Source organism: Hemiscyllium ocellatum, chromosome 19 (genome assembly GCF_020745735.1).
Source record: "Hemiscyllium ocellatum isolate sHemOce1 chromosome 19, sHemOce1.pat.X.cur, whole genome shotgun sequence".
Classification (NCBI taxonomy): Eukaryota; Metazoa; Chordata; class Chondrichthyes; order Orectolobiformes; family Hemiscylliidae; genus Hemiscyllium; species Hemiscyllium ocellatum.
The window spans coordinates 39,261,080-39,282,851 of NC_083419.1; the positions used below are offsets into that span (position 1 = coordinate 39,261,080).

Here is a 21,772-nt window from a genome sequence, read left to right on the forward strand (position 1 = left end):
TGGTGCAGGGTTAAGACATATGAGGCTTGAAGAGAGATTATTCTGCTGGAGGAGTTAAAAAAAAACTCACTTCCAGAGATAAGAATTCCTGTGGATGAAGAGAAAGTTCAAGTAGTGAGAAGAGCAGCGGAGATGGTAGATGATTATGCACTGGTGCAGAAGGTGAAATTTAGCTTCAGACAAGAATTTCATCCTCACTACAAAGTGAAGTAGAGCACACTGGGAATAGTTTATCCAAAAGTAGCCACAAATTTGAGGTATTTACAATGCAGTGGACCATACATTTAATATAAAATAAAAGCAAACAATTTAATTTGAATTATATGATGAGGCTATTATACAAGTTGCTGGTTTCTTTAGAGAGAATGAAGAGTTTAAAAACTGCAGCAGTTTTAATTATTTCAAATCAGAATACTCAAAAAAGGTAGAATAATTTAATTTTGTACAGCAGTTTTGCAGAAATAATTTTACACTCACAATAGTCCATATTTTATTATGACTCATTTTTGAAATTCAGTACAAATTGCAAAGCTGGCACTTAAAAAAGCCACTGAGCTGTTTTGAAAATCAACTTCTGTTTCACTGGGGAGCATGTGTCATCTTAACAACAGTAAGAATGAGGTTACATACAGACTTCCAACTAAGCACAAGTTAACTACCTTGTGAAGTCATAGAACACCACATCCATCATCTTGGCATTAGTAACAGCAGTGAAAAAATACCTACATTAAATTTTACTTTTAACGTTATGCACAAAAACATGACCAAATGAAGTTCTCATTAATAATCAGAAGTGTTTCATTATCTATGAAAATAAATCAAACCAAATACAAGTAGAGAAGAAGGCAAAGTAAAATATACAAGCAGAAGTAGATCTGAATGAATTCAAACTAATGTCACAGCTCTCAAGGCTAACATTAAGAATAGAAAGTAATGTTACTAGCAGCTAAAAAGGACCAAAATGACAAAGAATGAATTAATTCAGATTATATAAAAAAAAGGTCTCAGCTAACCAAGACCTGAATACTTAGTTCCCCACAACGGAACTTTACAGTTGTTTTTCCTCTACCAATGCTCCAGTTTCAAAAGGGCTTCTTTCCTCTTCAATGATTTAACACTTCAGTGCTATTTAGAAATTTAAATCAGCAAAGATTGCACTGCATACAGAAAGAACAGCTTCCATACTCCACAGTTTCCTTTCCATTATAAGTTTATTTCCTCAATATATTAGTATTGCCCAGCATTCATGCATGTGTTATCTATCCCTATTAACCATGATTTTCCTCATTGATCACATTTTCTGCAATGCAACTGAATAAATAGGCTTAATTAGTCATAATAAATCAATTGTAGAACCAAAAGCCTTCCCAAACACTGATGATTTGTTCATGATTAAAATCTTCTTCTCCAGGCTAGCACCACCCCTACAGCCACAGCTAGCATTGCAAATGCAGCAGCTCCACCATAAATCAAAACAGATGCATTTGATTTTGCAGGAACAATTTCTTCAGCTTCCTCTGATTTAGCCAAAGGCATTATTTCAACCTTTTCACCTTTTCCAACATCCTCTTCTGGTTTGGTTTTTGTTTCATCTTCCCAGACTCCTTTTTTAATCTCTTCCAATTGCTTTCTTATTTCTTGCAGCGAAGTTGACTGATGTGGTTTGCTGGATTCAACAGCCATTTCTTCTGCTGGTGTTACAGGTTTTTCCTCTACATCAGTAATAAGTCCAATAGCAACTTCTGAAAAAGTATCAGCTTTCCCTATTTCAGCAGAAGGCTTTACCTCCATATGTGCAGTCTGTTGCGAAAGTAGGGGTGCTGATTTAATTTCTGCTGCAAACCTTGGAGTTTTTAATTCAATCTCCTGGCTTTCAACAGCTTCAGGAAGCTCCTCTTTTTCTACATGGACAATATCCGAATTAGAAGAGTTGTTTTCACTTCTCTCTTCACCACCACCATTACTGTCCAAGCTTTTCATGTCCTCTGGGTCTATGGACAATTGTTGCCAAGACTCTGTTCCAAGAGAAACTGGCATGCTTTCAGTATGCCAGCTTTGGCTAGTAGATAGTGAAGCTGGCAAGCCAGCTGCCTGCCAAGAACTGGTGGCAGTTAGTGGTTCAGGAGGACTTACTTGACCAGAGTTGTCACTTGTTAAGATGTAAATATCGTTGCTGTCATCTACAGTTTCTCCTTGTTCTTCCTCTTCAGAATCCAGACTAAAAACAGTTCCCTAAGAATAACAAATATAGATTGAAATCTAATGTATTAAATACTTTGTTTTTGCAATGATTAATCATCTCTTTGCAAAATTGCATTATGTACCAAGATAACACCCTCCTCTATGAAGGATGGACATCTATAGACAAAATTCATTGTTAAAAAGGGTATAAAAGGATAAGTCTTACTGGAAAAAATTGGTGCAAAACTTTTGTTCTTTGTTTGAATCCAAATCAATTCAGACTTACCAAAAGTAAAAAGACATTAAAGCTATGGAAAGATAACTGTAACCTGGGAAAAAAAAAGTGACTTACACTGGAATCCAAATCTCCATTTGGAGAAAACTCCATTAAGGTGATGTTCAAAAATTACATGTCTCAGATTATACTGTTGCTTTAGTATAAACAGACTCAAAGTATATAGAAAGGTTGTATTTTATATTAGGCTAATGAAAATTTACTTCACAACAATGTCAAATCAGATTAGAACATTAGATTTAGAGCCACCTGTTTGTGAAATTATTTCTGCAACATAAATTGTTGCAAAAGGAACACCAGAATTGCTGGAAGTGGAAGCAAGGTGTGCTGAGACCATGAATTTATTTTTATTGTATGTTGAACGATGCTGCTCATTATGTTATCATACCAACATTGGAAAGGCAGAAACTGAGAGTCTCTGCAATTATTATAATTAGTTTCAAGTGATCATTATGCAATTTAAATCAGTGTCAATTAATTTAATAGCCATGATTCTTTTCTGGGGGTTAATGTTTTCTTTAGGTATCATATCATTCAATTGAAATACTAGTTAATTTACTCTCCTTTATTAGGGCCAAAGACAAAGTGTAACTTAACTGCCACCAGCCAAAAACCGCAACTTATTCAAAAGAACTAAAAGTCTTCATTTGGACCTTCCTGATTTGAGAGGTGTGGCTATTCATTGGATAAACTTATGGGTTTAAATATACTGAAAAAAATTGGCATGGAAAAGACAAGAAGTTTTAATTCAACATTCGATAAGTAGGTAATTTTCAGTTTTAGAAAAGGATTTTAAATATTTTATTTACTATCCTACAGAGGATAAAATAGTTTGGTACAATGTACAACTTATGGATAGCATTGCAGGCATGGTTTCCTCAGTTAAGTTTCTCAGTTTAATAGAAGAATATTTAGGGGGTACACAAAGTATACAATGGGACATACACTTGTGCTCTACCAACATTTACAAAACAGCAAGTCAGGTAGCATCAGGTCAAAAGGTCACAGATCTCAAGCTTTAACTTTGTGTATGTTGGGAGACAAACAGTCAAGTCTGCTGAGCATTTCCAGGAATTTTTATTTATTATTTCTAGTTCCCACAATACTTTGCATGTCAACCTTATTCAGAATATTCAGATATTTTGGAGCATTGAATGCTTAATCACTTGTTGAGGCCAAGGGAAATTTGGTTAAGAATTATAAGATCCATAGGGAATAGAACAAGGATCAATCAGGAATGCGCTACAAAAATCTGCAGAAAAAGATGGGTCAAATAACCTCTCAATACAGCTTTAAATCCATCTGGTTCTTGCAATCAGCAGGCCCAGAGAGCATAGCCACTCTGCTCATACACAAAGTACAATAAATCCTTTATTTAATAGGATGATTATCCTCTAAAGGAAAACCGAGGCAATTTATTAAAATTAATTGTAATAAAATATTCATTTTCAGCTTTATATACATTAACTTTTCTTCTCCCACTCTACCCAAGCCAACAGAATTGAAACTCTGCACGGTCCCTATAAATGAGGTTAAAACAGCGATAAATAATTTATTATGACATCACTACTATGCAAACTGGAAATATGAAAAATCAATTTTATTTTACAAGGACTAATTAAATGTATCACTGAAGCTAGATAAAACCTGTATAGTAGTGCAGAAACATGCAATCTCAGGTAAAACATTTCCATTATAATATGACAGGACAGATTCATGGGTGACTGAACTGCAATTTCGCTAATAGGATTATTCTTTGCATTTGATTCTATGGTGTGAAATGCAGATTTGGTCAGAGGATAATTACAGCAAATGTACAGACTAGACCAGATACAACAAAATTACACGCAACAATACTATTCAAAATAGGTCTTCACAGCTGTATATTATTTTGTACAATTAAAAACCATTACTAGTAAGATAGCAGGATACATTTTGAAAACACTTCCCAAAGTATTTTTTGCAATGACTACTTTAACACTTCAATTGACGCAATGTCTTGGCACCAAAAACAGCAATAAAACAGTTAATGCAAATACTATATATTGAATATTAATGTTCAAATACAACATCTCTTTTTGCATTATTTTGTTTAAACAAAATATGGTAATCAGTCGATTATCCCAGAGTTGTACCAGTTCATGATCTTGAGCCCAGAAACACCCGTAGCATACGTAAAGTGTCTTGAAATGGCTAATATTAGAGCGGATTCTGTAGCACTGGGCATAAATAGGTTGCTCAGCACCTGAGGCATCACTGGTAAGTTCATGGTTTGGATCAGATTTTAGAACAGGCAAAGAACATAAATGCCAGTTACTGATCTAAGTATTCCTCTCAGAGGCTGCAGAATGCTGCCAAAGAAACTTCAGGCCCTGCCCTTGCCCTGCATTTCTCATTTTCTCTTTCTAGGTGATGGACTTGTGCATGTGGCCACTTCATTGAGTTACCAGTCACTAGAAATATGGAGAGTATTTCTGAAACCTCAGTGGTCAGTGACTGTAGTATATAACGCTCTTTACTGGTCAGAAGCACCCCACATTTCTTAAATTTTGGCCCAAATATCAGTGGTGATGCCTCTCATGCAGAGTCCAACTGTGTAGCCCAGGTCATTCAGCAATGCCAGGAATCAAAACAAGCCACCTCAAGATCAAATAATGATTGGTGAGTACATCAAGTACAAAATATTTTAAAAGCAGGTTTTTCTATATGTATTGATCTATAGTATGCAAACTTTAATAAGTGTACTGAATGTTACTCTACTGATTTATTGCTGTTTTGTTTTTGTTGGCATCTGGGGTTGCATTAATTTTCAAAGTGCCAAAATGCGATATTAAAAAGTGACTTGAGAAATAATGGTTTGCTTTCTTTCTCATTGACATTCATAGTGTTTTCTTTCTCCCAAGTGTAACATAATTTTCATTGTTAGGAGGCTCTTGATTACTACTTGAAGAAAGTGATCTGCCCTGGAAAAGTGATTTCTTCAGTTAGATACCTCAGTCTTTGATGAAGGAGATAAATAAAGAATGAATAGAGTATCACTTGTGCAATGGAGGGCAAGAATTTTGATTGATGCGCTCAATCCTCCACAGGCCACATCCACCAACTTATTATTGGAGGAAAAAAATGGAAATTAAGGTAGAAAATATTACAAAACCAACAGTTAACCTTTCTCCTTTAAAATACCTTGGAATGCTGAGAAGGGATGCAATGCACTAAGCAAACTAAAGTAAGGACAAAAAAAAAAGTCAGTTAAAATATACCCTGGGTTTGGTTAAAAATGGGTTCCAGAAAGACAGAGACAGAGACAGAGACAGAGTTAATCTTTCCCAGTGGGATTTAATGTCTAAATAAAAGCCAAAAGAACTGTGGATGCTGGAAATCAGAAACAAAAATAGAAATTGCTGAAAAAGCTTAGGTGATCTGGCAGCAACTGTGAAGAGAAAGCAGGGTTAATGTTTCAGGTCAAGTGACCTTTCCTCAGAACCCTGAGGTTAACTCAGATTCAACGTCATCTTAAAGAGACTTACAAAACAAAAAAAAATTGAATAAGGAAAGTAACCTATATCTTTAGATAACACCTGCAAACATTAGTAAAAATCAATATCAGGAAGATAGCTGCCACTTTGAGCTGTAGTAATATCAATTGACTAGAATGGCCAAATTGTTTCTTTATAAAAGGCATCACAAAACACCTGATTACTATTTAATAATCTCAAATGTTGAAATGAAAATATTTTGATTTAATCCTCAACGTAATTTTAATCCAACTCATCAGGCAGGAATCCTAATGTAGTCCAATAGCATCCTCAATTGACTTTAATGTGTGAAATTCAACAGGCCTAACAGTTCAATACCCGATTGTGTCAGTTTCCTAGGATATTAAAGTTTCTGAGTACCATATCAAACATCGAAGTCCTTTCTTTTTAAATATAGATGTGTATTTTTAAAAACATTTTGTCCCCCAAACTGGATTGCCTGACATTATTCTGAGACTATTAAAAATGTTTCAGTGAGCAGCAGGGGCTACCAAGATGGAAATCCACCCTTTGATTTTCTCTCCTTAACTATGAAATGCCATAACCTTGGAGTACACCAAAAGGTTATAGAGTAGGACTGCTCATCTGAAGACCGACTTCATAGCAAGGAGATTTAATTGTAAAACTTGAACAACAAAGCAGTGTCCCACCCCTTTATTTTCCATCTGAAGTTTTAAAACTTTAAGGACTTATGCAGTTTAAAATTATTTAATAGCTTCTTAAAAGATTCATATTTTATTGTATTATAACATTGTACAGAAGGGAAACAGGGAGAGGTATGAAGCACTGCCACCCTTTCCTAGCAGTTGATCAAAACAAGATGATCGATGCACTTCAAAATCAGAAGTACACTAAATTTAGATGGCAAGTTTTGGATTAATTATCTTTAAGATATTATCGCAATAGCTCAGTTAAAGTCATTAAAACTGACTGTCACAAAGTCTCTAGCATTTCAAAGAAGGCTCAACAACTTGTTGTAGAAAACATCATCAATCAGATCCTTGCAATTCAGATTTAGATCCAACCATCATAGCTTTACAAAAACAAATTGGGATACATTTTCAACTTCACCTGGCAAAAAGAGGTTATAAAACCTTTGCTTTAGAAAGATTAATAACCAAGCTAAAAACTTTTGTTATTCAACTTAGTAAACTCTCTGCATTGAGTGAAGTTATATAAACTCACGTTCAAAAATGTTATGATCACCTTCTCCTGACCTAGGATTTGTGGACCATGAGAGAGAAAAAGAGTGCAGCCAGTTGTTTTATGAACAGAAACAAGAAACACTGTGCACGTCCTAATTTCCACAACTGTCAAACAACAAGACTGGGTGTTGCTAGATCTGACAGGCATGTTACCAGACCTGACAAGATCTGCCTAGAAGCTGTAGCAATGCAACAAAGCCAATTAAATAATAAACATTCAAACTGGCACTAGGAAGTGACTATGTCTAGGCACGCTGTTGAATATTACAGCAAGTGTGAAGCTGCGTATGCAAGTTTTTTCTAGCTCTGTTAAGGGATAAAACTGCTTGGCAAAATGCAAATTTCATACTGTACTAATTAAATAAACTGAAGATATTACTGGCTAGAGACTAACATAACTTTGATTCAAATATCAATTTAACAAAGTGAATCCTCACATGTAATTTAGACATACAGTAACATTCATCAAGGTCAGATCAAACATTAGCTAAAGTCCACACAAGATAACTTTAGCTCTTAAGGAGCATGCTGTGCATTTTAAACCAACAATAAAACTAATTGAAAATTTGTTGACATTGTGGACTGAAAGCAGCATATGGATCTCATCTACCCAAACAATTGACAGCTTTGTGCTTTTTTTTGACCTTTAAAAGTGTCATTCCATGCTACTTCCATGCAACACCTTCAAGAAGTTATTTAAGGGACAAACAGCAAAAGAAACGGTGGAAATATTCAGCAGGTGAGGCAGCATCTATAGGAAAGTACAAAATTATTTTTCAGTCATTGACCAACCAATTTAATAGATATTGCTTTGTCTGGAAAAGATCTCCACTAGTAGCTCCAAAAGGAGATCAGTAGTAACTTGCTTGCATTTTCATACTAGATACCCACTAAACCTATTTTTACTCTTAATTCCATGACTCACCTTTAGCTAACAGACACTTAAATGGAATCCTCTCAAATATAATCTGGAAATCCATATACATTGCTTTGTCTACAATAGTTACTTGAAAAAGATCAAGTTAGATTTGTTACGCATGGCTGCTCTTCTCAAAAAGGTACATCGCCTCTCTAATCAGCTAAAGTTTGTTTAATTTCTCTCCAATTACAGATTAAAAATCATAAATGGCCTATGAAATTCCTGATTTTCCCTCAAATCTGTGCTTGCGAAATTGTAGAGAATGAGTTACATTTACAACAAGGGAAAGTGGTTAAATCAAAATCACTTTGGAGGTCTACAGTTAGAACATTGCCAATGTTCTCATCCACTTCTTTTAAAACATAAAATGAAAGCTTTCAGTTCCTGGGGATGTCAACCTTCAATGTCATTAAATTTTTTCTATTATACTTTTCCAGCTTATTTTAAATTTCAACGAGTTACAATTCTTCATTCCTTATTGGAGAAAGTGAGGTCTGCAGATGCTGGAGATCAGAGCTGAAAATGTGTTGCTGGAAAAGTGCAGCAGGTCAGGCAGCATCCAAGGAACAGGAAATTCGACGTTTCGGGCACAAGCCCTTCATTCCTGATGAAGGGCTTATGCCCGAAACGTCAAATTTCCTGTTCCTTGGATGCTGCCTGACCTGCTGCACTTTTCCAGCAACACATTTTCAGCTTCATTCCTTATTGGTCAGAACATAGAGTGTAGGAGTTGGGAGGTCATGTTACGGCTTTACGGGATATTGGTTACACCATTTTTGGAATATTGTGCACAATTCTGGTCTCCCTGCTAAAGGAAGGATATTGTGAAACTTGAAAGGGTTCAGAAAAGATTTACAAGCATGTTACCAAGGTTGGAGGTTTGAGCTATAGGAGAGGCTGAAAAAGCTGGGGTGGTTTCCTGTGCAGCGTCAGAGGGGTGACTTATGGAGGTTTATAAAATCAGAGGGGCATGGATAGGGTAAATAGACAAGATATTTTCACTGGGATGGGGGAAGTCCAAAACTAGAAAGCATTCATTTCGAGAGAGAGGGCAAAGATATAAAAAAAGGGACCTGCAGGGCAACTTTCTCACAGAGGGTGGTAAGTGTATGGAATGAGCTGCCAAAGGAATTGGTGGAGGCTGGTACAATTGCAACTTCTGGATGGGAACATGAATAGGTAAAGGTTGAGGGGGACATGGGCCAACTGCTGGCAAATGGGATTAGATTATTTTAGTATGTCTGGCTGGCATGGACAAAATGGACCAAAGGGTCTGTTTCCATGCTTTATATCTCGATGACTAATTTTCTGTCACGTCAGATACATCACCAACCTCTTCTACAGCAAACATGGACAAACAGCGTCTTTGTTATTTGCAATACTATTCAGTTTCCTTTGTCAAGGGCCAACCCTTTAATATACTTTTATTTTAATAGAATTGTAAAATTGCATTAATTTTGAAATCCCTCCAGTTTTTTCTGGTTAAAGAAAGATTCAAATGTCGCAGTAATTATATTCTTATTCTTTACTTGGGGGTTTGAATCCATGCCAGACTAAATCCAATTTCAAAGAATTGAGAGCTTGAATCTTGGTACAGAATAAGAAGAACAATTTCACATCCAAGAATTTCACAATTCTTATAAAGCTTCAAAATGTCAGGTTTGGGAGAAGGGCATATCAATGGTGGCATAGTTACAGGGTTATCTTGCAAGTTTTGATATATAGTAGAACAAGTCAACAAGTATTGTCCTTATGGTGGTACTGAAAGTGATCTTAAAAATACTCATTGCAAGTTGGTGCTGTCAAAAGGACTGTGCAACATTTGGCACTTGACTAGTCCTATTTGGTAATGAAAAAAAAGAGCTGTTCTTCAATTTTTTTTTTAAAAAGTACAAACCTACCCATCCTCCTTGCTGAATGATAAAATCAGCATCAGTCTCCTCAATGTACTTCACTCCAAGTTCCACTAGTTCCCTTAGTGGCTGCTGGTGGTGACTGGCTAGCAGCTGCTGCAACAACACTAAAGAGATCAGAACCTACAAAGTAAGTAATTAAAAAAAGATTATTATTCACAGCAGGGATAAACTATAAAGCATAGTTCACATAACATCCCACTTAGAGAAGGAGAAAAACATATTCTTAACATGCAAAACAACAATTGGTAATCAAGTACAAGACAGACAATGCTGGTAACTGTGTCTTAACATTGTTCACAACATACTACAATTAAATTAATTACTTCCCTCCACTTCCCTCCTCATCCCTTAAGTGTAATCACTTGTTATGCAGTTTACCTGCACATGCAGATCAGGAGTAAGAGCCATTCGGCCCCTCCAACCTCTTCTGCTAATAAATAGGATCATGTCAGATCGGATTAATCTCAAATTCCTACCTACCTCCATACCATCCACATCCTCTTAAAATATTGGAGAGCTCTGCTTCCAACGCTTTTTCAGGAAGACAATGTTCTAAAGACAATTTTCTTTGTCTCCTCTTGGTTTTAAATGGGCTTTCTTCAATTTTAAAAAAAAAGAGGTATCCCTAATTCTACTTCCTTCCATAAGAGGAAATAGCCTTTCTACATTCAACCTGTCAAGGCCATTCTGGATTTTATATATTTCAAAAAAGTTGCCTCGTACTTTAAATTCCAACAGATACAAGTTTAGCCTGTCTAAACTTTCCTCATAAGAAAACCTGCCATTCCAGGTATTCACCTCATAAACCTTATTTGAGTTGCCTCCAATGCATTTGTATCCTTCCTTAAATAATGACTAAATACTGGGCACAGCAATCCAGATGTGGTCTCAATGGGCTGTATAAATCTGTTAGTTGACTTTTAGATTCATACTTTTATTTCCATGGTTTTCCCTCGCCAGTATTTGAGCTATGCTTTCATCTCTTATCTAATTTGCATTATGACAATTTAAACAAGGCTTATGTAATAATGCATAGATTAATTACCTGAGGTTGTGTGCAAATCTGGCCCCTAACTCTCACGAACTATGCAGAACCTCCTTTGTCCTGCTTGTGTTGTTAGTGCCTCTATGGGCTACACGGATTAAATCCTCCTTCTCCCAAATTCCTCACCAGCCCAGAGATGTTACCAAACCGGACGTGTGGCTGTCGGACTCATGATGTTTGCTACAAAGAAGGGCGTCATTCTCCTTCTCTATACAGCCTCCTTACTTTTTCTTTGAGTGGCTTCCTATAGAGCAGTTGGTTCATCCATCGTGCAACCCTGACTGACTATCAGGACAAGCTGAAAGAATCTGAACATGTTGGACGAATTGCAAAAACTAGCCCCTTTTATTCCTGCCTACTGGATCCCCTTGCCTTCAATCACACTGAGGGAGCAGCAGACAATAAATAAAATTCCCAGTTCTTTAATCTTGAAGATTCACCTCCAACTTTAAGAGTCAACCAAAGTATAATATCATTAAGTGAGATCGAGCAATGCATTTTCTTTTCTTCAGACTGTTTGCGTGCTTTAGAAGACTAAAGCTCAGATGGAACAAGTCACAATGTATTTGGAGAATAGAAGAGATCAAAGTCACCAAAATTGTTCCAACCCCCCCCCCCCCCCCCACCAAAAGGAAATGTAATATGCAAGCCTCCAGCATTAATTTCCTGCATCAAACTTTTGGTATGGTTTCAATCAATTTATGCAACTAGTCCACATTATAGCATGACAAAGAAAAGTCAGTCCAATCTCCAACTAGTTACAAGGTGCGATTTCATTACTTGCATCATACTCATTTCTCAGTTATTTCGATGTCTGCTGAGTAAAACCCAAAAGGTAGCAAGTTTATAATTGCAGCTGGTGGTAATACTGATCAAGTCAGATCCAGCTTGATAAATCAAAAAGTTTTAATTTTGTAGTGTCATTACCATTACAGTCAGTCAATCACTGAACGTGTAGACTACCAATGTTTTTTTTTCAAACGGAAGTAAAATATTACCATATGTAAAAAAAGGACAATGTGAAAGCTTTCTAAAATCAAAGCAGGTTCGACCCTTTTCCCACTTTTTAAAAACAAAAACAAACAAACCAAACACAGTTAGTTACAGTCTCAGCGAAGCTCCTATCTTAACTACTTCTTTGCCAGCCCTTCTTATTAGGCCATTAAATCAGCCGAAGGCTCCAACAAACTTAACTCTCAGTTGGGAGATTTCTACAAACTCAGAAGAACAGTATTCAAACACCACTGACACCTGACAATCAACTTTTCTGAATGTCAAACAAGTTTAACTTTGTAAACATTTAGCAATTAGCAGCTTAGCAGCTGCTCAAGCCATTGCTTTTTTGGAAATGTGGTCTTTAATCCACTGCTCAAAATACCTTTTTGACCTTTGTTTAAAAAAAAAGTTACCTTCATAGAACTGAAAACTAAAAATCTTTTTCTTTCATTTTTGAATCCAATATTCCAAATAGCAAAAGACTACAAACCTATATCAGTTATTTACACAGTTACAGAAACTATGCATACCAGTATTTGATTGTCCGTTTTACTTTTAGAAATCAACATTTCCACTGTCAAGAAACTCTCAGTTTACAGACAGACCAGGAAAGATTCACAGTAGCTTTATCTCTCACACCATTTTGTAATATTTTAAATGTTTCACTTACACATACTAACTTAGTATTGTTGGGAATATTAGAGTACTTTGGAGTGCTCAAGAGTACTAGAGCAGCTAGCAATACAGGAGAAATTCTAAAATCACTGCAGAATTGGAAAGAACATTTCCAGCGCTTTATTCCCACATGCACAATTTATATATTGCTTACCGTCCCATGAAACTGGGAGAAGTTGACTGGACAATGTCACCCCACCTTAGTCTACTTCATTCAAGTGCTTCAATTTGCAAAAGTCTGTGACTTGAAACTCCCTATAAAATGTATTGACATGAGCAATAAAACGCTGCTCCATCATTAGTTCATTCTGAAAAAGTACAAGAGAAGGAAATTGTGCTTACTTTATTCCACCCACTGGTATTAGTAGCAACCAGATTTGCTTGCTCTTTGTATACCTCATATTCAAGTGGCCTATAAAATTATAGAAAAAGAATATGCCAAGGTTGAGCATCATATAAATTATCACTTAACACTTCAAATAAAATACCTATAATAGAAGGGAGAAGATGGGAGAGTAAGTTGAAGTGAAAAGGTTTGTATTGCAAATGAAGCACATTGATCAACAAGCAATTGGATTGTGCAAATCTATTCTAATAGCATTTACTGCTGACTAATGCTTCCAAATCTCATTCTGCCTTTTAAAAATTCTTCTTTCACCAAACCCCGTCATCCCTCTCCAAACAATTTTGCATGATGGCTGGAGATAGTTCTCTGCTTTAAAAATTTGCTTAAAGAAATGCAGTAGTTAAAAACATCCAATTTGTTCAATTAGAGATTGCCTTCTTGCCAAATTGTTTCTTTCTCAAAACCTCAGGATGGAAGCAATTTATTTTTAAAAATTAATTTTATATATTTGATCACTTTGATAATTCAAAGGTGTCTAATATACACAAAGTTTGATGAAAATAAAAAGGTGTTGGTAGATAATTTAAATCATTGTCAAATCAATCAACATGGAAGACAGGTAAACAGTAGGAATTTTAATATACGACAATTTACAAGTTCCACTGATACCTTGGCAGACAGCCACTAAATCACCAAAAAGAACTAAACCTTGGGGTGTTGGTGATTTGTATCAATCAATCACTGTTTGGACATATTGGGCAAGACTTCAAGGGAGAGGTATGATGCATTATTCTTTAAAAACTGCACATGAAAAAATAAATATCACCTCAAAAAATATGAAAAGGCATTTAAAAGAATCTCTCAAGAACTGGCAAATGGAAATAATTATTTGGGGCCCCTTGTGGCCCAGTAATAGTATCTCCACCTCCGAGCCAGAAGTCCACATTCAAATCTCACCTGCCCCTGAGGTGTCATAACATGACTGTACAGGTCGATTGAAAATACAGTATCCTTTTTGATTCTCATTAAAGAGGATCTTTTAAACAAAAAAAAACAGAAAAGCCTGGGATCTTGCCCAATGGGTTGTCATCTTTTCAAGGTGGCAAGAGTACTGAAGGGAAAGCAGAACTGGACTGCAGGACTCATGCAGAATGAGCAAATAATTGGTAAATTAAGTAGATGAGAAATAAATGTGAGGTAACAAATTCTGAAAGGATAAATAGGGAGGTCACGTAGAACTCTGAAAGGTGCAAGGTGAGGTAATAGAAACAAAAGGGAGGAGTACAAATACAAAGTTGCAAAACAGGTTAGTAAGGCAACGGAAACAAAGCATGCCAAGCAGTAGGCTTTATTCTAGAAGTAGCAAAGATATGTCAAAGGTGGTTCACACCACTCTAGAGCACTGTGTGCAGTTCTAGTGACCAAATTATATAATAAAATAAAAAAGGCAATAGAGAGAGTGAAGGGACAGTTTACAGTGATCATACAATTATGTGGGTATACATAAAGTATTGACATGCTAGATCTCTTTCCTTCCAAGAAAAACAATGTGAGAGATTTTGACAGGAGGCATTTTCTCTGTATTCAGTATTATAGAAAAATGCAGAAAGAGACTATCAACATTTGACAATTACCAAAAAATCCAACAAGAAATTCAGAAAAAACTTCTGTGGCAAGACTATGGAACTCACTACCACAGAGTAGCTGACATGAACAGTAGATATATTCAAAAGGGAGACTAGACAAGCATGTGAGGGAGAAGAGTCCAGATGCATATGATAAGAAATTTAAAATAAAGATTCAGAAATAGAGGAGGAGATCCAAATGGAGCATAAGCACTTTCAAGAACTGGTTACGGCAATCGGCCTGTTTCCAAGCCACAGATCCTATGTATTCTGCAAGTGTACATATGGAACCTGACATTTCATCTACATGTTACCTCTCAGCAATTAAGTCAATCTTTCTGGGCCTCAGAGAAAAAGGTTTGAGAGCAGACAAGACAGTGTAGCTATCATAGGTAACACTGGATGAAACAGGATAGCTAAGAATCAGATGAGGTCAGTCCACCCTTCAAATGCTGAAGGAGAAACATTGCAGCAGTACCAATCCTGAAGCCATTGGAAATGGATGGTACAGATATATAACTGGTAAATGAAAAAATCTTTGTACACCATGAGTGGGTAATGGAAAGAGTTTTGACTCATCTTTCTCTTTTTGAAAGCTATCAGATAAATACACTAAAGGAGAACAATTGCAAGAACAAGGTGAGAGCAGGTGGAACTAACTGCATTACATATTAAAAAGACCTAATGTGAATTCTGATCCAAATTGCTTATTTCTGCGCTCTACTAGTTTATGATTTTAAGTTGGTAAGGTACTTTAAATACCTGCTTGATTTTACACACTCAAATCTTGCCAATATTGGAGGCTTACTGCATGCGAAGTTAAATGCTTGCAAGATTAGATAGGAGGGATGGAATTGCAACAAAGAAACAATTGCTGTTTCCAACCTTAATCATGTCATTTCAGCAAAACACCAAGGTGGAGACCAATTAAGATAGAGCTCAAAGTGGCACTGACCAATCGGAGATGATTTTATGCCATAACTGGTTCAAAGAAACCAGAGTGTTAGTGAACATAGAACAGTATAACAAAAGAACAGAGTCTTCAGCCTACCATTTCTGTATGGACCATGATGCCATTTTTAGCTAATCCCAGCATGCTGAACGCTCCAAGGGGAAGGGTGTTTAATGGTATACTGAAGGCAGAGGACAGTCAGTGCATACTCACAGGGGTTGGAGTAAATTGTGTCCACCAACATCATTTTAATGTGAACTATAAGTTTCCTTCAAGGAATCTAATTTTTGTGGCACAGTCTCTTAAGGGCAGTTTGCTACTTGCTAAATTGTTTGATTTGATTACTAGGCTCAAAATATTAAAAATAAATCTCAATTTTTTGGCTGACTGACATCTTGACATTGATGTTTCAAACAATGCTACTGTCAAAGAATAGGAGGATCAAGCAGGCCTCCTCCAGATACTACCTTCCACTAAGCCTACTCAACATGACCAAGATCAATGGTCTCATGGTTGCTATTACATCCTGGAAGGCACTAAGAGAGCAGCCAAAATCCCAGTTCTCAGGGTCTTAAAAGGAGTCTGATACAGATATGAAGTTGGTGAATTAAAAAAAAGTAGAAAGCCAAGTTATAGGATATCATACAGCTTTACACAAACTAAATTGTGGCAGGCTGCCAAAGGAGGGCCAGGTCACCAAAATTAGTGTTTACACCATTGGTCTATGCAGTAATAGATGGCTTACTTATCTACCACACTGAGAAATCAAAATGAAATAGGTACCGGTCTGCAGTGGCAGGAATATTATTCAGTTAAATGAAAAGCCCAAAAATGTTATAAACAGCAACCACATAGCTCACTTGCTCAGAACATTCTGTAGGGCTGTCTGCAGTTGCACGGCAAACTCCCGGAATACTTTTTCTCCAAGCTGAGCCAGGCAGTCTTCTATTGAAATTTCTGGATTTGCTGGACTAAATACTGGAGATGTGTGACAGTCAAATCCTGTACTACTAAAGGCTAAAAAAGAAAAAAATAAAATACAAGGTTAGGAACAAAATTAACTTAACCAAACAGAATTGCTGTTCAAAGAACTGATATAAATATGGTGCAATAAAAAGGAAAGTACTATGGACTCTGGAGATCGGGCATAAAAACAGTGCTGGAGAAACAACAGGAATGACAGCATCTGTGCAAAAAGGGAAAGTGTTCACACTGAGTGCAATGACTTATCTTTGGATTTACTACAACTCAATGCTGTTTTCCCAGCAACTACTACAGTACCATATTTCTTTACCTATATTTTGTACTATTGAGCTCTGCAAATTGGTCCCCAACATTAAAGTTAAGCAAATAGAAATGTACAATCTTCGTTAAATTCAGACTTGGTATTTCCCTAGCCAGAAATTTCATCAAGTTAACATCATAAAATTAGTTGTGGCCCCAAGTTACACAAAACCAAATGCAAAACAGAATTATACGAAAACAAAAACCACCAAGTACTCCTTTCCTACTGATCGGACCTCAATTTTACTGCTGTACTCCATCCAATTGAAAAATGCATATTTCATTCCACTCCACAGAAACTTCTCTAGAAATTCATATGGTATAATACACATTTTACAAATTGAAGCGCAGGAAATTCTTCTAAAACAGGAAGGAATTCAGAATGTGGATCACCACAATACTTCAGATTAGTTTTAACATTTGGATATTTAAAAAATTCAACCAAGGTTAATTGCTATTTTGTAATATCAGTACCAATATTATAAAAGGAGGTGCTGATATAGTGGCGATGACACTAGACCAACAACACAATCCCAGGCCAATGTTCTGGGATCATGGATTCAAACCCAGTCTTACTTGATGGCAAAATTTGGGCTTAATAAAAATCTGGAGTAAAAAGCTGGCCTAATGGCAACAGAGAAAGATGTGGATTGTTAGCGAAACAGATAGATTTGATAATGTCCTTCAGGAAAGGAAATATACCTCGTAACCTGGTCTGGCCTATATGCGACTACAGACCCATACCAAGTGTCCTCTGGACAATTACGAACAAGCAATAACTGCTGGCCTGGCGAATGCCCACTTTTAATGAATGATTTTTTTTTAAAAATTGGAAATTGATATACCAAACACATAAGAACCATATGAGTTTAAAGAGTTTCATTTTCTATGAAAATAACTTTAAACAAAATATTCATCTAATTACCAATTATCAACAGACTGGACTCAATTTTCAACCTAAAGCATAGGGTTGCCTGCCAATCAGCTGTAACACTCCTGCCTCTAGGCATTCTCTCTCACTTCCTCCAGGGAAATGGCTTCCAAGTGTGTCAACAAGAGATTTCCAATTAAAACCTATTAACTTAGAAAAAGCTTCACAGTCTGACTTAAGACACTGACCAAACGCTCACATGCTGATTGGCGTCATAGCTGAAATAGTAACAAATTTCGGAGACATCAGCAGTACATTTTGCAAAGCAGCCCAGTATAGAGCTGATAGCTGCAGGCCATCCTTTATGGACATTTTGTTCTATATACCAATCTTCAGCTGGAACCCTCAGCTTGAAGTATCCCAAAAATCTAACCAGAAAAGTGGTGCCCACTTTTACCCAAGCAGCTCTAGTTGTCAAAATCATTGGTCCTCCCACTGCAGACTAGCCACTATCCTAACTAAACAGATATCAGGCCATCTTTTCTTAATTGACCCTTCCTCAAAACTCCAGGATTTTGCCATAGCTGGGTTCATGACCAGGGCTTCAGAATTGGGACCAAGGAAGCTAAAATTCAGCACATCAAATCAGAATTTTTAAAAAATTACTTGATAAAATATCAAAATGCAATTTCACAATAAAAACATTTAAAAATTCAAATTTGATACAGTGCATCTTTCCAAAAATCTAGTAAAAAATTACCTCTAAAAGAAACAAAAGACAAATACAATTCAAAATTTCTCAACACCATGGACCAAATCAGACCATTATTGCAAAAATAATTATTTTTATAAAGCACGAGTATAATTGATGCAAGCTTTTCCTTAGATCCACGAGCAACCACATAAAAGTACTCGTTGTTCTATTACTGTAGAACAGAAAAGTGTTACAGGATACCAAAGTACTTTAGAACATCAAAACAGTCAGTCATCCTTACAATGATAATGGATCACAAATTGTTAGCCTCACATGTTTTGTTAATGTTTTGTTTTGAAACTTCAAATTTCATTTCCTACAAACTGGAATAAGATGTCTCAAATCCAATGCATCATTGTTCCTCCTAATGTACTAAAGAGTGTAGGGAATGCTTGAAATTCTCCACCCCGGGGAAATGCGAAGGAATGGAAATATTTAAAGAGGACATACACAGAATTTAGAAATATCAGGGAGTTGACAGCTATGCTAACCTAGCACAAGGAAGGATTGAGGCATTGGATAGATCAACAATGATCTTGTTTAGATTAGATTAGACTTACAGTGTGGAAACAGGCCCTTCGGCCCAACAAGTCCACACCGACCCGCCGAAGCGCAACCCACCCATACCCCTACATTTACCCCTTACCTAACACTACGGGCAATTTAGCATGGCCAATTCACCTGACCCGCACATCTTTGGACAGTGGGAGGAAACCGGAGCACCCGGAGGAAACCCACGCAGACACGGGGAGAACATGCAAACTCCACACAGTCAGTCGCCTGAGTCGGGAATTGAACCCGGGTCTCTGGTGCTGTGAGACAGCAGTGCTAACCACTGTGCCGCCGTGCCGCCCGTTAAATGGCATAGCAAGCTTAAAAGGGCCAAATTGCATTTAGCCTCCTCCAATTTCTTATGTTCTTATGAAGTAAAGCTCAATCAACAGCAAAACCTTTTTGGCAGCTTTCGGCAGATTTGAACTAACCTTTATTGATGTCATTATGCAGGAGATGGAGTTCTTCTTTAATTTCAGCCTTAATTTTCTCAGCTATATTCCTTTGCAAAGGAGGCCTCTCTGTTGATTGTGTTCCTGTAAAAACAAAAGTCAGTTTGTTTTAGCAAATTCGTAGCAGATGGTTAGTCATTGCAGAACAGTTTTATGCTGAGATTGAATTTAAGTTATTATTGGAAAAAGAATAGATAATTTGGCCTATTGAAAGCTCATCTCTTCACTAACCTAATAAAGCCATTTAAGAGTCATGAAAAAAATGCAGATTCCTCCAATTTAATTACTTGTTTTAGCATTCTCCCTCATCATCTAAATTGTTAAACCTTGTAAAAACACAAATTATTTCCTGACTAGAAATACTTTCATTTCCAAACCACTGCACTTTATACTGATAGCCTGTGACATGTCGTCAGAATTCATAACAAACCATGCAGAAAAGAGAAATGACAAGTTATGCATGACTACAAAAAGTTTATTTCCCAAAGTTTATTTTAATAGATTATCAAGATAATAAGAATCAAAAATTACTCTTACTGGTAAATTCAGTTTCAAGTGCAAAAGCAAAACAATTAAACTTTGATTAAAAGGTGTACAGTCATCAAAATACAGTAAAACTTGCCAAATATATTAGAGGGTATATCATATTAGTCTACTGTTCTTGCAACTATGTCATTTAGCCAACTTTAAAAAAGGGATATACTAATTTAGTCCACTCAAAATGTTAAGCAAATGTTTTAAATATATACCCCTTTTAAATATTACATTGCTGAAATTACCTTCCCCTGTTTGTTCTGGAGTCTTTTCTTGTGAAACCAGCCCCAAGTAATTCAAGACAACATATCTGGTCTCATAATGAAATCCTTCGGGTATGGCTGTAGCCATTTTCACGTTGTCTTGATAGTGCTCAAAAGATATAACTAGATGATGATACATACGCAGATTAGGGTTCAGGGGTGGAGTTACAAAACAAGAGAAGTTTTTCTTATAACGAGTAAAACCAGATGAGCAGAACCTGCAGTTCAAAAACTGACGTTGTAAGGTTTAACTAACACTAACTTAAGCACATTACTCAAATTCATTGTACTTGGCAATAAACAGACATTTTAAACGATTTAAATATTCTGGCAAAAACTAACTACAGTGAAAGCTTCAAAGCATTTTTGTATAGTTCTAAGTATACCCAAACATGTTCAACATGAAAATCCGAATCATCAGTGTCCAAATACTCGCAATCATTTAACATGCTGCTTTAAGGGAAGCAACCCGCAGAATAAAAGTCAATACGTCCTTTGTTCAACGACCCCACCAAATGCCCATGTGCACAAAGTCTGGCACCAGCAGAAAGAGGTCATTAACAACGTGATTCCTGGTGCCAATCCATCTTGCGCTATTACAAGCAGACGTAATTGTACTATAGTAATAACCTTCACATTAGTTATGAACTTATGCCATTTGCACTACATAAACTTATGAATACACCGCGGCATCGTAAATATCACGTTAAAGGTATTATTCTTAAATACTGACCTATTAGACCCCAATAGTAATCCCCATTTCAAATATACAAGAAAACTGCACAAATTTTGTAAACAAAAAGATACCATTGAATCTCATTTCACAAATTGTTCTATTTTCAAAATACTCAGTTAACTCAACCAATACCTGCCTTTTATTCTAATCAAACCTCGAAATAACTTTTATTCTCCTTTCAACATTTTGTTTGCAAAATATGAACCGGTCAGGCTTACCGTGCTTCGAAATGAGACAAGCCACTGCCTTTGCAACTACGGGACAAGTTCCTTATTTAGACGCGCACCATCTTTAGGGGGCAAAGTGATGAGCAAACTCCACCCTCTTCCACAACACAAGGGGGCAAAGTGTCAAAGGGCACAACTACCATTCACATTTTAAAAAGCCGCCAGGCCTCGAAGGGCTCCGCCCCCGATATGCTACCCTCGAAAATTATCATTAAAAATGTGGCTGATTCTCCAACTGAGGAGAGAAAATATAAAAATCCAACTTAGCGGCCCCAAATCACAGCTGATGGAGACCGCGGGGTCAAAGGTCAAATATAATAAAATCGTGGTTGATACGCAAAGTTTAAAGCACTGCAACGCGAATGGTCGTCGACGCAAACAAGTAAAGCATATTTTCGACGGGAAACG

At 36.6% G+C, this 21,772-nt stretch overlaps 1 protein-coding gene across 1 annotated transcript; it reads right to left on the reverse strand.

Annotated features, from left to right (window-relative positions):
* Positions 1-465: 465 nt before the first annotated feature.
* On the reverse strand, positions 466-21,635 carry bcl2l13 (BCL2 like 13). Its single transcript, XM_060839841.1, has 7 exons — positions 21,356-21,635; positions 20,384-20,524; positions 19,584-19,688; positions 16,552-16,708; positions 13,111-13,180; positions 10,038-10,172; positions 466-2,232 (listed from the first exon to the last, which is right to left on the reverse strand). The coding sequence occupies exons 2-7, from the start codon at positions 20,487-20,489 to the stop codon at positions 1,393-1,395; spliced, it is 1,413 nt and encodes a 470-aa protein (XP_060695824.1). The 5' UTR covers positions 20,490-20,524; positions 21,356-21,635; the 3' UTR covers positions 466-1,392.
* Positions 21,636-21,772: the final 137 nt, after the last annotated feature.